Source organism: Gekko japonicus, unplaced genomic scaffold (genome assembly GCF_001447785.1).
Source record: "Gekko japonicus isolate JY-2015 unplaced genomic scaffold, Gekko_japonicus_V1.1 scaffold435, whole genome shotgun sequence".
In the NCBI taxonomy this organism is placed as follows: domain Eukaryota; kingdom Metazoa; phylum Chordata; class Lepidosauria; order Squamata; family Gekkonidae; genus Gekko; species Gekko japonicus.
This window is the reverse complement of record NW_015161417.1, coordinates 34734-52648: the sequence shown is the minus strand read 5'-3', so window position 1 is coordinate 52648 and position 17915 is coordinate 34734. Positions and strand designations below refer to the sequence as shown.

Genomic DNA, 17915 nt, shown 5'->3' with positions numbered 1-17915 from the left:
TCTCTTGTTGCCATCTCTCACACAAAGCAAGAGCCCTGCTAGATCAGGCCGATGGTCCAGCATCCTGTATCCCACAACAGCCAACCGGTGGGCCTCTAAATGAACCGTCGTCCTCTGGCAGTGAGTTTCACACATCGGTCACGTCTCGGGGGAAGAGGTCTCCAGTTCTACTGTTAGAGTGACACGCATCCCATTGGAGCCCAGGGGGCGGGCACATGCAACAAGCCCCACCCCCTGCTCTCAGCAGCCCTCAGTCAGAGCAAGAAACAGCCAGGTAAGTTGCAGAGCTCCCCCCGTCCCCCCGGTCCAAAACAGTCCAGTGGCACCTTTAAGACCAGGTTTTCTTCAGGTACAAGCTCTCCCTCCTCTGCGAGGATAGATCTACACATTCCCCCCCTCCCATAGCTAGCCATCCGAAACAGTCCAGTGGTGCCTTCTGACACACTTTTGGTGATGTCAGGGGGTGTGGCATATGCAAATAAGTTATGCTAATGCGTTATGCTAATGAGCTCCTGCACCTCTTTTTCTACGAAATGACCCCTGACCACATTCAAAGACCCCGGGGCCAACGACGTACTGACTGCAGAGTCACCCCAGAATGGCCATAAAATGGCCATAAATCTATGCAGACAGTACCATAATACCGAGAGATTAAAGGAAGTGAAACCGGCATGCAGTGTGGAGACTACCATAAAATCCGACAATCAAATAAAAGTGGAAGTGGCATGCAACGGAGAGGGGGATTTCTGTTCCAATGTGGGTTTGGTAAAACAGCGGCGCGAATGCTAGATGCAGGATGGGCCGCAGACTTGTAGAACTCTGCCATTTACAACTGTGCTTGTCCCAGTGGTGCTCTCTTTTTGTCACTGGACGACTCGAACGTCTCTAAGGGGAGGACCGGCATGGGCTGTATTGTCACCTGCCCTGGGCTGGCCGCTCCTTTAGATAAATTTAACCTGGGAGAACAGCCCTCGAGATTCTGGAATGGTGAGAACAGCTAGAACAGAAGTCCAGTAGCACCTTAAGAGACCAACCAGGTTTTCGGGTATGAGCTTCTGAGAGCAGAAGCTCCCTCCGGCAGATACTTGACAAACTGGGAGCTCTGACCCTCGAAAGCTCACACACACCCCAAAAATCTTGTTGCTACCGGACTTGAATTTAGGTCCTCTATTGCAGGCCAACATGGTTGCCCTCCAAAATGGTAAAAGTAAGAATAGCTCATACAGTTCTCATGTATAATGGCGCAAATCATTTCCCAGTCTCTCGTGGACTACTGATATGAATGAATTCAATACCAAAGAACGGCAATTACTGTGCGAGTGAGTGGAGGCTTCGCATTTGCATTACAGGCCCAAGACAGGCTTTTGAGCCTCATATGTGAAGACTCCCCAAATGCATCTAATGAGGTGAGCTCTGACGCACAAACGCTTATGCTGGAACACATTTTGTTAAGTCTTTAAGGTGCTGCTGAACTTCTGTTCTATTTTGCTGCGACAGATGAGCACGGCTACTCCATGGCAGTCTATTAAGGCACCTCAAGCTGCTTTTTGAGAGAGATTAGACTGGATGAATAGCAAGACAGGTAATCAGAGCTGGGAAGAAGGAAGGAAGGAGGAGATGGAGAGGGAGTAACACGTCACAGAGAAATTGGGAGGACAGTTCAGGAAGTGCCCCCTGTGAAGCTGCCCTTACCTGCTCTTTCAAAGCCTTAATTTCTTCTGCCTTTGCTTCAATGTCCTGGTTGAGAGTCCGGAGCTTCTGATGAAACACGGCATCTTTCCTGGCAAGAGCCTCCACTGTCTTCTCCGTCATCGCCGCAAGCTCGTCCTGAAGATTCGCTATCACTGTATCCTTGCGACTGGACTCACCTTCATAGCTGGAGTGACGGCTGATTCCGTTTTCTGTTTTCATAGGGAGCTCGTCCTAGATGTAGAAGAATATCTCACGCGGCTTCAGGTACAATGTGCCCAACCAATCGGCCTGCACTTGGTTGGGCACGTTATACAAAGTGCGTGCTGAATGTCCTGCAAGACGCCAAGTGTCTTTATCCTAGTCACTATTCTGTTGCACGTACATTTCAACAGATGTTCATTTATTTAATTCATTTATACCACACCTTTCTCCCCAGTGGAGACCCAAAGTGGCTGACACAGCTCTCCTCCACTGTATCCTCACAACAACCCTGTGAGGTAGGTTAGGCAGAAGAAGAAGAAGAAGAGGACGAGGAGGAGGAGGAGGAGATTGGAGATTGGATTTATACCCCGCCCTTCACTTGGAGTCTCAGAGCGGCTTACAATCTCCTTTCCCTTCCCCTCCCCACAACAGACACCCTGTGAGGTGGGTGGGGCTGAGAGAACTCTGACACAAACTGCTCTTTTTCAAGGACAGCTGTGCCAGAGCTTGTGACTGACCCAAGGTCACACCAGCAGGTGCAAGTGGAGGAGTGGGGAATCAAACCCGGTTCTCCCAGATCAGAGTCCGCACACTTAACCACTACACCAAGAGAGTGTGATGGGCCCAAGATCACCCAGCCAGCTTCCATGGGACAAGTGGGGATTCAAAGCTCGGTCTCCTAGTCTGACTCTTAACCAAGGAATTTCAGGTTATCTGTGTGATTTAAAAAAAAAATACCCTGAATCAGCTGGTAAAATTCTTAGCAAATCAAAACTCAAGCAGCATGCCCACGTGACCCTGGTCTTGGAAGCCTGCCTCCAGAAGGCTGCTCCCAGCATTGCCAGATCCAGAAGAACCAAGGTCCTGTGTTAATATATCCCCACTGGTCCCCTGTTCCAAGCAATCCTTCCTCTAAGCTGTGGAGTCTTGCGAGCAAAAATTCTACTCTGTGAGCTACTGGCATTGACGTTGTGAGCGAGCGATTTGGCCGCTGCATAAATCAGTTTGCTCTGGAGCCGTCCCTTCCTGAGCTGAGACAAAAATGTGTGAGCTGGAGGCTAAGAAAAACTGTGAGCTGGCTCACACTAACTCAGCTTAGAGGGAACACTGGTTCCAAGCACAAGATTGTTTAATGAGCTTTTAGCCTGACTTGAAAAATACCTGAAGTGGCTAATGCTAAATTTTTAAAAAACCCATAAAAGAGGACCAACAACAACATCAGACTGTCCGCAAAACCAATAAGCAGCACCAAAACCTCACGATAACAGAAGACAAGGAAGCCGAAAGGCCCCCAGGAACACATTTTCAGATTGTGCTGGAACACCTGCAAGGGGGATGTTCACTCTGTAGGGAGTCCTGCTGTCCAAGTGTGACAGCTGAGACGACAGCTGAGACGACACTTCCAGGGGTTCCCACTAGTCATATCTCTGATAGTATGGATTCCTCTAACAGGAAGGAGCCTTCTGGCTAATTTCAAAATGCAGACAAACTCATACAGTTTTATGGTACTTGGACCCAAGCAGCTTAGGGTCAAGCAGCTATATTTTGAGTTAGGGTTGGAAGAAAATGTGGAAACCGGTACAGTTGCTAAAGCATGGGTTTTATATATCAATTTTGACAGAACCCTGGCGTTTTGCAGCAGCAGCAGTCATTTCCCAATGGTCTTCCAAAGCAGCCCTGCATACAACATGTGAACAGCAGTCTAATTACCAAAGTGCACGTAACAGTGCCCAGGTGTGCAAGGGGAAAGTGTGCCAGTCTTTCCCTTACCCTTTCCCCTACCCCAAACTCAACACTGCAGTGCCCAACCAGAAATGTGAGAAGCTGCAGCCTAGAAGAAGCTGTCTGCTTAGTCGCTGATGTCTCTGCACTGGGCGTTACAAGATGTCTGGTCACTATTAAGCGGACTTCACTGCCAGGAACGGGAATATCAGGGGTCTCAGATACATTCAGGTATGGTCACCTCACCTTCTCCTTGGGAGGTGAGTCGGTGTAATGGGCGCTTGGCAAAGGACCAGTAGCAGTTCCGGTTCCTGGAAGACAAAAGATGATGCAAAACAATAAAATGTTTTTGAAAAGGAAACTGGAGAGGGTGCTATGATTAGGATTCACACATGCGAGTAGTTCAGCTGTGGAACTGGCTGCCTAGGGACATGGTGAGCTCCCCCTCACTGGCAGTCTTCAAGCAGTGGCTGGACGAACACTCGTCAGAGATGTTTTAGGCTGATCCTGCACTGAGCAGGGGGTTGGACTAGATGGCCATCTGTACCCCTCAGTTTCAAGTGTTTATAAAGGTCACAGTTGCTTCTGTATCTAAACATCCCACAACAGCGATACAGAACAATACAGTTCGAAAATGGGGGGGGGGGGGCCCTTTCTGGAGGGGGGGGAAACCTCTCTGGAAGCGAGGCAAAGCAATTGGTATCTTTGTGGGGTTATTTTTAAACACACCCTATTGTATAAACTTTGGTTTCACAGTGATATTCTGCACTCTATAATGCACAACAGAGTGTGCGGAGGTCACCCACAATTGCAAGGCCTCGTGGAGCCCACAATTCTTTCAAGGGCAGACTTGATTTTGTTCTCCACATCTGAATACAGCAATATGGGAAGGGGGGGGGAGACACATGTCATCATTATGTATTCTTATCATTTCTTATTTGTACAAAATACACTGGCAGCTGCGGCTGACATCTTCGGGGTTCATGTAAATTATATGCTAATTTTAATCGATTACAGCTAATCCATGCAAATATTAAAATACTCAGACCTTATGTCTTTACAGTAATCGCTGCGGCTGCAGGCAGAATTAAAACTTTGGTACGGTGACCTACGTGGTGCCACCTCTATCTTGGCCTTCCAATCCCTCCTTAAAATTCACTTCTTGTACCAAGTCTGCGGCTTAACCCCTCATTCCTCCTCTCCAACTATATTTAAGCTGTTCCTCCTTTGTTACTCTTCCTATCAGTCGCCTGTTCTCCTTTTTCTCCGTTCCCTTCCCCTAGACCTTTGCTGCCTCCTCCACTGTAGATATTTAGACTGTAAGCTCTTTGGGGGCAGAGACCTGCATTTTTAGCTATATTTAAGGTTGCCAGTCTCCAGGTGGTGGCTGGAGATCTCCCGGAATTATAATTGGTCTCCAGGTTACAGAGATCAGTTCCTCTGGAGAAAAGGGCTGCTTTGCAAGCTGGACTCTATGGCATTATATCCCACGTAGGTCCCTCCCTAAACCACGCCCTCCTCAGGCTCCACCTCCAAAATCTCCAGGTATTTCATAACCCAGAGCCAGCAACCCTACTTATGTTATTCTAGTAAAGGTTTCCCTTGCTTGAAAGCCAGTCGAATCTGACTCTAAGGGGCAGTGCTCATCTCCATTTCCAAGCCGAAGGGCCAGCGCTGTCCGAAGACGTTTTCGTGGTCATGTGGCCGGAAGACTAATTTACTCTACACATATCATAATATCACCATATAAATTAACATAATAATGTTTTCCTACAGCAGCAACGCTAAACTTTAGGGAGCCATAATGCCTTGGGAAGATTACGCCATACCTAACGTATCTGCCGGCGGCCTGCCGAAAGCACTGGGAGAGAAAGACGGGGATGAGACCACTCTGCCCCAAGCGTTCATGGGTTTCTTCCTGAGCGGAGGATGCGGCGAAGTCCCACTTGCCCCGTAGGTCCAGCTACTGCTGGCGTGAGGTAGCGGATGCGACTGAAGGAATGGAAACTGAGACGCCGCTGCCGGAAGAGCTTTCATCTCTGTGACTACCTGCAGCTGCCCGGGCCAGGCAGCACGGCGCGTCACTGGTGGACACGATACCTGCAGTGGGAAATGCCACAGAACGGGAGAAGCCTTACACTTCTGTATTGCGATTCAGGTGGCTAGCCATGTTGGTCTGAAGCAACAGAACAAAGTTTGAGTCCGGTGGCACCTTTAAGACCAACAAAGTTTAATTCTGGTCTTAAAGGTGCTACTGGATTCAAACTTGCTTCTGTATTAAATGTTAACTCACACCCCTGTTACAAAGGCAATTTGACTATCAAATACAGGGCAGTGTCTCCTGAATGGACCTTCCCAGGGCCTGTGCTCAGCACTTAAGGTGAAATGATCCAGTGTTCCCCCTAAGCTGAGTTAGTGTGAGCTAGCTCACAGTTTTTTAGCCTCCGGCTCACACATTTTTGTCTCAGCTCAGGAAGGAGGGCTCCGGAGCACACTAACTGATGCAGCAGCCAAATCGCTCGCTCACAACTTTAATGCCGGCAGCTCACAAAGAAGAATTTTTGCTCACAAGACTCCACAGCTTAGAGGGAACATTCCAAATGTGTGTCTCTGGTAAGTTCAACTGCAAAAAGCTGCCGTGCGACTGGAATGAAACCTCTTCCGCTGCCGTGCACCCACATGTCTAATTTCACAGATGCAAGGTATGGTTATTGGAAAAAGCTTACGTAGGGAACCAACAACAATCAACAGTATATATACACTGAAATACAGTTGTTAAGTTCAACGCATACTTGTTAGTAAACAATCCGCATTTATTATCTTATCTTAATACAAATCACTCTACAACTAATAACAACAAACTATAAAAAGAGTACAAACAAATGGAGAGGAGAAAATGTCCAGTGAAACTTTCCAAATCTGCAAAAATAGATCACAGGGTCCCGGATGTCCTATGTCCCCTGTTGCGTCCTAGCAGACTTCGTCAGTGGGGAAAGCAGTGGTCTTTGGCGAGAGAGGCTTGCACGGACATCTAGAACTGGTGCTACAGAAGCCGTGCAAGACAGCGGACAAGATATTTACCTTTCGAGGACGAAAGGACAACCAACCAACCAACCAACAACACAGCTCTCAGGACTTGCATGGCCTAGATGCACAGGGTCAAGAAATGCATTCTGTTGCATCCACTTCGTTGCACTGCCATGCCCACGTGTATTCTCCAAGATTTGTGGAAAACAAAACTGCTACCCGCTGTCCAAGAGCTTGGCCATCTCTAGGCGACATTCCCATATGCATCTGGCACAGGGGTTATTTCGTAGAAAAGGAGCTAGGGGAACTCATTAGCATATGCCACACCCCCTGACATCACCGGAAGTGTGTCATAAGGCCACACCCCCTGACATCACCGGACGTGTGTCATAAGGCCACACACCCCGCCCCCAACAGTCCCGGCCGCCTCCACCGGCCTTGCTGCTCCACTGCCAAGCCCCATGAGGGGCCCGGCGGTGGACCTGCAAGGCCGGTGGGAGTGCAAGGAAGCCCTGCGAAGGCCCTCCCTGGCCCCAGGCAGGCAGGGGTGGGGAGAGGCAGGGATGAACAACTTACCCTCCCTCTTCTCCTGCCTCCTCCTGGCTGAATGAGGGCCGGGAACGGGGCGGACGGAAGCAGGGGGCGGGGCTTCGTCATGTGCCCTGCCCCCTTACCTAACCCGGGGGAACTGTGTTCCCCCACGTTCCCTCCCGAAATGACCTCTGATCTGGCAGACATCTCTCTAATATGTACATGGGGCAAACTACAGCTGAACAGGCCAAAAGGGGGAAAAGGGAATGGAGGCCAGGGTCTAGAGAGGAGGCAGCAAGGGAGGGAGGGGCAGCCAAGGATGCAGCAAGGCCTACTGAGAAGATCAGGTTATAGCCTTTCATGCTAGAAGCACACTGAGAGAAAGGGGCCTAGTGTTTGAATACAAGAAGCTGCCTTATATGGAATGTTGTCCTATCAAGGTCAGTATTGTCTACTCAGACTGGCAGCACCTCTTGAGAGTCTCAGGGTCTTTCACATCACCTGCTACTTGATCCTTTTTACTGGAGATATCGGGGATTGAACCTGCGACCTTCCTGCATGCAAAGGAGATGTTCTACCACTGAGAAACGGTAACATACCTATGCAGTGACCTTAGTAATCTGTTACCTTTTCCTGAGGAGCGCTCTCGACCACAAGCTCAAAGCCGGTTCCATTGGAGCCAAACTGCAAAACATCTCCAGGGCTAACTTTCACTGCTGCGTTCTGGATGTGGCAATCGTTGACAAACGTTCCATGAGTGGAGTTGAAATCTCGGAGGACGAAGACGTTTTCTGACTCCGTGAACTCGATAGCGGCATGATGATCGTCAACATTTGGAGACTGCAGGTTCAAATATTAGAAGTGAAAGCATTAGAGAGCACACACACAACCCAGAGATCCAGAACGTTAAAAGATATTTTTGTCAGATTTTAATCATTTGCTATTTTGCCGCTTCTGGCTAGTGGTACACCCTTTGCTAGGCAAAGCACAGCAAGATTTCCCCTCTAGCACGGCAGGCGAGTTCGTATCTTTTTAACCCTTCCCATGCTTGTGAAAAACCGGACCTTTCAGTGGTTATTGTTAAAAATGGATTTTGCTGAATAATTAACAGTCAACAAAGCAGCCACTCCTCTTCGCAAGGAGGATAGTTTCAGCAGCTAACCAATACTGCGACGTGATTTCCTGCTACGGTTTTTAGCCTTTCAAAATTATCTTCAAAGAATCCCTTTCTGCACTGACACTTGCCAAGAAATCCCTGTGCACTGTAGGAGGTTTCAGCACATGTTGTATAGTACGCTAGCCAGTCCACATGGAATGGGAAAGGGGCCCAACTCTGGTGGCCCCTCTTTCACTAAGTGTGCTGCCCCCTTACGTGCATATGCACAAGCATACAGACACACACCCAGGGCTTTTTTTGTAGAAAAAGCCCAGCAGGAACTCATTAGCATAATAGGCCACACCTAACAGCTGAAACTCATTAGCATATTAGGCCGCACCCCCATGTTACCAGAAGTGTGGTCATCCAGCCACACCCACCTTTTGCTTCTTATTCCGTTTACCTTGTTTGTTGTCAAAACCCAGGGCCTTTTTTGGTAGCAGGAACTCCTTTGCATGTTAGGCCACACACCCCTAATGTAGCCAATCCTAACGAGTTCCTGCTGTTGGGCGTGGCCTGTTATGCTAATGGGTTCTTGCTGGGCGTGGCCAACTTGGGAGCCAGCCGGAATTCCGTTCCTGTGCGTTCCTGCCCAAAAATAGCCCTGCACACACCCATATCCTGAAAGCTAGAGTAGAGCTTGACTTTTTTGACTCTTCTGGAAGCATGGTCAATGCTGACTGGAGCTCAAAAAGGAACAGGAGAGTCACATTCTCCTCCTTTCTATGGGTGGCCAAGTCTGAACAACAAATGAAAGACTTTGGGGCAATTTCCCATTCCTGGAGGAAGCAGAGGGGCTAAGCATCTCTGATGGATCATGGCCTCAACAAATACCTGACCATGCAGACCTTTAATGCTGGCCCTACTGGGCTTCATATCTGCATTGCAAGATCCTACAATGACCCTAAACATACTGGTTTTTCACTAGGATCTCAAAGGGGGGGGGTCACTCCAGGGACACACCAACCATTTTCTTCATCTGTTTAAGAAACAGCATGGCGGCTTGGATCACCACGTGAGCTGCTTGTTGGTGTCCCTTTTTGTGGCCTTTTCTCAATTACAGTCCCTGCTTTATGGGCGCATCCTCTGTGCGCATGTTACAGAAAGGCCTCTTTGCACATTTTCAGAAACTCATCCATTCCCACAGCGAAATATTTCTGGCAATTCAGGTTGATAGAATCTGCAAAATCATAGAGGATTCTAGTGCTCTCGAGCCTAGATGGCACTCTTTAAGGCACACACTGTAGAATTTAATACTTTGCCACATAGGCAACTTATTGTCCAGTGACTCTTCCTAGAAAGGAAAATTACTGCCGCTCCATGGTAGAGTCACAGCTATACTGGAAGAAAGCCTGGTTCACTTCTCTCTGGAAAACTTCAGCCCTGGATATGTTGACTAACGATGCCACCCTAAACAGAGTTACACCCTTCTAAGCCCGCTGAAGTCAACAAGCTGAGAGAGGTGTGGCTCTGTTTAGGATAGCACTCGTGGGTACTGACTTGCATAGCCAGAAAAGACATACACCAGAGAACCTGGAGAACGGCTGGTAATTGGAGAAGGCCAGGCCTGCGCTGTTTCTGACTTGGAGACAAAATAGATAATGGCAAGAGATTCATCCATTGGTAAATGGCAAATTAGGCATACAGGCAGCTGCAGTTTGGATGGAGGTATTATAGGAAGGGGAGAGCAATTTAACCCTCAAGCCTCGGCTTGGTTTTGTTAATGGAAGCTGGGTTTTCTGTGTTGTTATTAAAATTTTAAAGGAAGAAAAATACACACGTGCTTTAGGGGGGGCATGTGTTTTTCCCACTACAACTGCTAAAAGCAGTGCAGGAACCCAGAGAAATCAAGCAGAGGTTGAAGAGTGAAAGCTCTTCCTTTCCTGCATGGCCCACCTGATGTATATCATGCACATAATTTACCACTTACAGACTGCCAGAAATTGTACTTCTATCAGATCTGGTTTGACCTTCGCAAAGCAGCTGCAACCTACAATGTCCTTTTTTTTTTCCTTTCTGCAAAAAGGGGAAATCTATTGAGCTCTTAGCAGGAACCACGTAGTATTGATAGGCCACCAGTCTGAGGTAAGCATTGGTGGGCTGGGTAGGCTACTGTGTTCACCCAGAAGTCAATGTAATGTAGCAGTTAGATGAAGACCTGTCAAACCCAGGATCGAATTCCCCTTGGCCATGAAGTCTGCTGGAGGACCCTGGCCAGCCAGTCATGACCTACCTCTCTGGGTTGTTGTGAGAATAAAACGGAAGAGAGGAGAACCATGTGTGCTGTCCTAAGCTCTTTGGAAGAAAGGCAGGATTAAAAAAAAAAAAGATTGCATAAGGCATAGCGGTGCCATGTGAACAACTGCAGAGAGGTGGTTTCAAGGTGGGTAGCCATTTGGTCTGTAGTAGAAAGGAAAGATCTGAGTACAGTAGCACCTTAAAAGACCAACAAGGGCCCCGGTCACACGGGAGGCTTTGATCCGCGAGAGGGACGGATTGGGGGGGGGGGCGCAGCAAGCGGACGCGATCACACCGCAACATCTGGGAAGCAGCGCACACCCGTCCCTGATCCGTCTCTTCCGGCAAAAGATGCAGATCAAAAAAAACCCCTACAAAACACTACTTACCTGAAAATCCGCAGCAGGGGCGGCCGTGGGATTGCCGGCGTGCCCGTCTCCGGCAGCATGCGAGGCCCCCGGCCAAACATGCGCAGCGGGCTGCCTCGCTCACCGATCTGTGGCTTCCCTCCCGGCATCTGATCGTACTGGGGAGCAACTGCATGGCGGCTTGGGGTATCTGTCTGATCCCGCCGCCGCGTGTCTCTTTTGATGCGGCTCAAAAAAGCCGCACTTCAGCCACACCTTTCCCTCCAGTGTGACCGGGGCCCAGGTTTCCAGAGGATAAGCTTTCGAGAGCCAAAGCTCCCTTTGTATCTGACGAAGGAAGCTTTGACTTGAGTCTTGAAAGGTTATACCCTGAAAATCATACTGGTCTTTCAGGTGCTACTGGCTTCACATCTCGCAGAGAGGTGGTGGAGCTTCCCCTCCCAAAATCCTGGCGCATATACCACTTACAAACAGGGGACGAAACTAACCAGTGTTTCTTAACAAAGGAAAGATCATTCCACAAGAAGAAAAAGGCTGTAAAAACCCGTATAAGAGCCTCCGTGACCCGGAGCAACGGGCAGCATCTGTAATCCTTATATAATCACCTTAAGGATAATGTCTGAATCTTCGTGCCTTCCTAAAGTAGTTATCTTTGGCCTCAGAACAAAAATACCATCTGAACTCTTGAGAAAAGCTTTCATCGTTGTTATTACCTGTAAAACATACACAAGCTGCATATCTGTTACACTTAATTAATACATCTTCAAACAGCGCCTAGGCGCAAATATTCATTCTGCACGAGCTTAGACAAAAGGAGGAATTGTGTTTCTTACACTCTCTGGACTTCTTTAATAAATATCCCACCTGTACTGAGGCGAGGGGGAGAAGGGAAGGAGAATCTACAGTTGCCCTCAGGGGTAAGGAAAAGAATGTTCTCCGCACATGGGTTCATCTCTTTTGCCCTTAAAATCCCAGAGATGTGGAATTTCTATAATTGCGCTTAGGATATTGGGGAGGAATTGAGAACCTAAACTCTTTAGAGAAAAGGAAGAATATATATTTTAAAAAGAAGAAAAGAAAAACAGCATAAGGCTGCTCATGCATTTTAACAATTATAAAAAGCTACTCGATGTCTCCAACCACCACTCCATGCCCCAGTCACTAATGAATTATGAAAATAATGCATACTCTGCACATGCTTAGGAAAGAGTTTCCCTGTCTTAGGCTCGAAAGTCCTGGAGAGAGAAACCTGAGGTCCCTAAAACTTATTGCACTCAAATCTCAGAAATTGCATTCAAAATTCTGCACATGCAGCAGGGATCTTCGGGAGTGAAGAAGCCGTGTGAGGGAAAGGGGTCGCTCTCGCTTCTTTTTTTACGATTTGGCATTGGAAATAAAAAACGGAGCTAATTAAAAAAGAAGCCCTGCAGTCACCCACCCACCCAGACACATGGAGAGCAATGCTCCCTCTAAGCTGTGGAGTCCTGTGAGCAAAAATTCTACTTTGTGAGCTCCTGGCATTAAAGCTGTGAACGAGCGATTTGGCTACTGCATAAATTAGTTTGCTCTGGAGCCCTCCTTCCTGAGCTAAGACAAAAATGTGTGAGCCAGAGGCTAAAAGACTGCGAGCTAGCTCACACGAACTCAGCTTAGAGGGAACATTGATGGAGAGGAGGGGAGAATGAATGCCATGGAGGAAGCGGAAACAAACCCCTGGCAGTCAAGGAAGGGTTTTTTTTGAGGTTTCGAAATGGAGCCTGCCTCGGCGCTGCACCACCCTCGCCTACGGAGAAGAGCCCGGGGATTCCCTGCCGCTTGAGCCGCTCACCACCTGCAAATCGCGCCGAGCACAAGCCTTGCCCTCCTGCCGCAGCCGCCGCCTCGGAAAGGCCCCGCGTGTGTCTCCTCCGGGCTGGTAGCCATGGCAACCGAGCAGGCCCGACTAGGCCGCCGCCGCCGCCACCTGGAGCACGCAGAACAAACCGTCCCTTCTTCTCATCACCTCTTGGGTTTCTCCCCCGTGACCCCACATACTTCATTGCAGGTGTTTTGAAAGCTATTAAAACCACGAGGTTTTTTTTGTTTTTTAACCCAGTAACAGATAAAAATTAAGACACAGTCCCCGGCTTAAAAAACTGCAACCAGAGGAGCTGCTGGTTTGGTCACCAGCAAGTGTTATTAATAATATAAAACTATTCTGATGACAGTAGAGAGGCCATCTAGGGATGACCCCAAAAAGGAAGGACAATCGATGCAGGGGGGGGACAAATATGCATAACATTTATATATGCTAATTTACGATGGTTGTTGCTCAGTCGCACAGTCGAGTCCAACTCTTTGTGACCCATGGACCACCTGCCTTCCGCCATCCTCTGGAGTCTGTTCAATTTCATGTTCGTTGCAAAGATAACACTAACCATCTCATCCTTTGCCGAATTTACATGATTACCAGGTGCATACATAAGTATGTATCACTTATGCTCTACTTTTCTCTCCAGTGGAGACAACATGTTTTCTCCCTTCTCCAGTTTATCCTCACGACAACCCTGCAAGGTAGGTCAGACTGAGAGAGCAACTAGCCCCAAGTCACACAGTTTCCATTGCAGAGTAGGGATTCAGTGGCAGCTTCCATGGCAGAGAAGGCATTTCTCCCTGGGTGAGAGTCCATCTGGTATAATGGTTGGAGCATTGTACTAGGATTGTGGAAAATACCATCAACATTCAAATTCCCACTCGGGCATGGAACTCACCGTATGACTTTGGCTCAAGTACTGTTACTCTCCCTGACTTTACTAGTTTTTTGTGAGGATTAAAGGGGACAGGGGAGCAGAGATTCATTAATGCTGTTCCAAACGCCATGGAAGGTCAGGATAAAATATGATAGACATTTGGCATGCACACACAGACATACACACAAAGAATCTTGCGGCGCCTTGAAAGGTTTCTTGTAGCATATGGCTTTTGTGGATAGAACTCAGTTTACTGAAGCTCCCTCCCCCAGCTGATAGCAAATTCCTGACAACCCCCCCCCCACATGGGGGCAGCCCTAGGAGAAAAATAACATTACAACTGTTTTTTCTGATTTGGTGGTAGGCTTGGTGTCCAACAATTTTTCATCTGGGAGGCGCCTGAAGAAAATTAAGATGTAGACAAGTGACTGATATCAATCTTGACTTAAGTGCAGTGCTGGCAGGAAAGAAGAACTTAATCAGACTTTGCGTGTTCCAAGCATCTTGTTTCCCATCAGCCTGCGGCCTCTATCCATACAACTGTAGGTAGGGCAGGCACTGCAAGACCACAACCTCAACAAGCAAGTGCAGAGTCTGGGTGTCTGGCACAGAACACAATGCCTTCTCTTTTCTTCAGCTCTCTCCCACCCCAAAGATCTTGTCTACTGAAATCTCAGCAGCAGCTAGGTGTGTGCACATGTACATGTGTGGGGAGACGCACGAATGGAATTGTAAGGCATCAGTGTCTGCAGAAAATGCTATTGGACCTGAACTGTTAACCTTTGTGGTATCTTTCCTAGAGTTGGGGGCGGGCTAGAAATCACAAGTTATGGGTGGGTTGATGAGCAACGCAAGAGACTTAGCTTCCTTTTCCCTTGGAGCAGGTGACTGTGACACCATGCTAAGCACCAGTTGAGATTCTCTTTCTTTTCAGGTGTTCAAGTGTGTAAAACCAGGGGTTCCCAATGTCGTGCCCGCCAACACTTTTCCTGGCGCCTGCCAAGTGTTTTGAGAACGTGGGCCGTACACCAGGTGGGACTTTTGACTAGCAAGGCTTCTGATTTGGCCACTGGAGATTTGGTAGGCTGTGCAGATTTTTTGAAAACAGTGCTTCGGCAGCAGCTGCCCCACAGCACAAGGATCTTCAATGTGTGACTGAAGGTAAGCTACAGCAAACACTTTGTGGCTGGCTCCGCCTCCTGCAGCGGCCATTTTTGGCTGCACCCACCATGTTGTGTCCGAATTCCAAAGTCGCCCACAGGTTCAAAAAGTTTGGGGACCCCTGGTGTAGACTATCCAGTTCAGAAAGCTGCCAACATGCATAAAATTCAGATCAGAGGAACGAATAAAACACAACAAAGGTGAACTGTGAGACTTCTCTGTAGTGTGGTGGTGAAGAGTGGCGGACTCTAATCAGGAGAGCCAGGTTTGATTCCCAACTCCTCCACATGCAGGCAGCTGGGTGACCTTGGGTGAGACACAGGTCTCAGAGCTGTTCTCTCAAGAGCAGTTCTCTCAAAGCTCTTTCAGCCCCACCTACCTCACAGGGTGTCTATTGTTGTGTGGAGAGGAAGGGAAGGAGATTGTGAGCTGCTCTGAAACTCCAAGTGAAGGGCAGGGCAGGGCAGGGCATAAATCCAACTCTTCTTCTTCCCCAAAGGCCAGGATTCCTATAGTGATATTGGTAGCCTTCCAAAAAAGGCTCTGCCTACGTTGAGTTTTACAGCCAAGAGGCAACCATAACCGCTCCAATCTCCTCATCTGATGCATTGAACACACACCCATCCATTTCTTTGCATGACAAACAACAATCCAGGGCTCTTTTTCTAGAAAAAGCCCAGCAGGAACTCATTAGCATAACAGGCCACACCCAACAGCAGAAACACATTAGCATATTAGGCCACACCCCTGACAGCACAGCTCATTAGCACATTAGGCTGCACCCCCATGTTACCAGAAGTGTGGTTATCCAGCCACACCCACCTTTTGCTTGTTGTTCTGTTTACCTTGTTTTGTAGCAGGAACTCCTTTGCATGTTAGGCCACACCCCCCTAATGTAGCCAATTCTAATGAGTTCCTGCTGTTGGGTGTGGCCTATTATGCTAATGAGTTCCTGCTGGGCGTGGCCAACTTGGGAGCCAGCCGGCACTCCGTTCCTGTGCGTTCCTGCCCAAAAATAGCCCTGATTGTCGCATACCCTCAAACTGGCATATTTCAAGGGCGGGGGGAGGAAGAACCTTGGGAGAGGCTGTGGTTCAGTGGGAAAAGCCATGTTGCACACAGAATGCCCTCACTTCAAGCCCTGGCATCCCCAGTTAATGATGTTCAAATACCAGGTGCCAGGAAAGTCCTGTTTCTGCCCAAGAGCTGCCACCACTCAAAGGGGACAAGTCTGAGTTACGCAACAGGACATGACTCGGGAGACGACAGCAGGTATATGGGGATGAGCCACCCCTCTGTACCTGATTCAAGCTCCATTTAGAAGATCACAGGTGTTAGGAATGCCCCTTGGCTGCCTGGAACCAGAGAGCTACTGCCAGTCAGAAGAACCAATACTGAGCTAAGTGGACCAATGGTTTTAGTCAATATAAAGCAGCTTCGTATGTCCATTTATTAAGCATTTCAAGTGTCAGCAGCATACTTTGCCCCAGACAGCATAATTATTACAACTGTGTATGTGTGGTAGTCAGGATTCTGCCAGTGTCAGCAGTACCAGGGGATTTTTGTTTGGGATATGGTAATGTGGTAGGGATGCCAGCCTCCAGGTGAGACTTGGGGATCCCCTGGAATTACAGCTCATCTCCAGAGTACAAAGATCAGTTCCCCTGGAGAAAATGGATGCTTTGGAGGGTGGACCCCATGGCATTGTACCCCATTGAGGTCCCTGTCCTCACCAGGCTCCTTCTTCAAATCTCCAGGAGTTTCCCAATTGGCATCCAGCAATCATTACCCCCCTCCCAATTCCCTGCTGGTGGCCAGGGGTGACCTGGCAACCCTCAGGGTTGAGGTTGCCATTGTAAACACACTTGCTAGACAGTTAAGTCCAATTGAACTCTATGGGATTTACTTGCGAGCATACATGTTTAGAAGAAGAGAGAAGGGATTGGATTTATACCCCGTCCTTCACTACCCAAAGGTGTCTCAGAGCGGCTTACAAACTCCTTTTCCTTCCCCTCCCCACAACAGACACCCTGGGAGGTAGGTGGGGCTGAGAGAGCTCTGGAAGAAACTGCCCTTGGGAGAACAGCTCTGAAAGAACTTGCGACTGACCCAAGGTCACACCAGCAGCTGCAAGTGGAGGAGTGGGGAATCAAACCCGGTTCTCCCAGACTAGAGTCCGCGCACTTAACCACTACACCAGACTGGCTCTCCCCAAGTCTCACCTGGAGGCTGGCATCTCTACCACATTACCATATCCCAAACAGGATGACAGTGGCAAAGATGATAAAAGCTGCTGGTACTGATAGGCTGATCGGGCATGATACCAGAGCAACCGGGTGGGCAGAAAGGTTTTGAGCTGCTCTCTGTGGAGTTTCTCTGGCCCTAACGAAGAGTAGGGCAGGCAGAAAGGCACAGGGAAAGAAAAGAACAGAAAAAGAGGCCTGGGGCATGACAAGGAAGCACCCAGAAGACTGAGCAGGGAAAAATCCAGAGGAAGGAAGTGGGTGTGTACATGTGGGGAAAGGGCAGCAGAGAGCTGCATAAGGTCAGGAGCTGCGAAGATGATTCTCAAATACCTATTTGATCTCAGACAGCCTTTGCCTACAGACCTCTAATAATGCTGTGAACGTCTACCTTTTACGTTTTTTTTTTAAAGTTCTTTGCAGGCTATATCCTTCTCTGCTACCCTAACTCTGGTGAAGGGAAGCCTGTTTCTAGCCCGACTGCAAAAACACAGAGGCAAGGAATCGCACAGGTCTGCTCCCCAGCACATTTTATAAAAACGTGCTCTGATGATTGTGCAAAACATTCCGACACAATGGAAAACTGCTGTTTCTTAGGCCTGCTGGCGTCTAGGTATTCTCGGTGCCGTAAGCCAAGATTTTGAAATAAACTGCCTCTTAGGAACGCTTTAACCCATGAATCTTTTCTCTCTTTTTTTTTGGCAGTGGAAGCCTGTCAAGAGTGGCCAGTGAAATCCCTGGAGGAGGATGCAGGAGCCCACCAGTTCCCTAAGAGGTTTCCCCATCGGTTTGACAGCCAAAGTAAATCATTTGACGGACAAGGCCATCTGGGAATTCAAGTGTCAGG

The 17915-nt window shown here is 48.5% G+C and overlaps 1 protein-coding gene across 1 annotated transcript in view; it reads right to left on the bottom strand.

Annotated features, from left to right (window-relative positions):
• Positions 1-11636, bottom strand: part of FHAD1 (forkhead-associated (FHA) phosphopeptide binding domain 1) — a 53127-nt gene extending 41491 nt beyond the window's left edge. Inside the window, exons 1-5 of the mRNA XM_015427838.1 lie at positions 11541-11636; positions 7801-8013; positions 5445-5715; positions 3862-3926; positions 1693-1923 (exon numbers count right to left, since the gene is read on the bottom strand). Coding sequence (XP_015283324.1) covers positions 1693-1923; positions 3862-3926; positions 5445-5715; positions 7801-8013; positions 11541-11636 — 876 coding nt within the window. The remainder of the gene's footprint in view (positions 1-1692; positions 1924-3861; positions 3927-5444; positions 5716-7800; positions 8014-11540) is intronic.
• Between the last annotated feature and the right edge of the window lie 6279 nt (positions 11637-17915).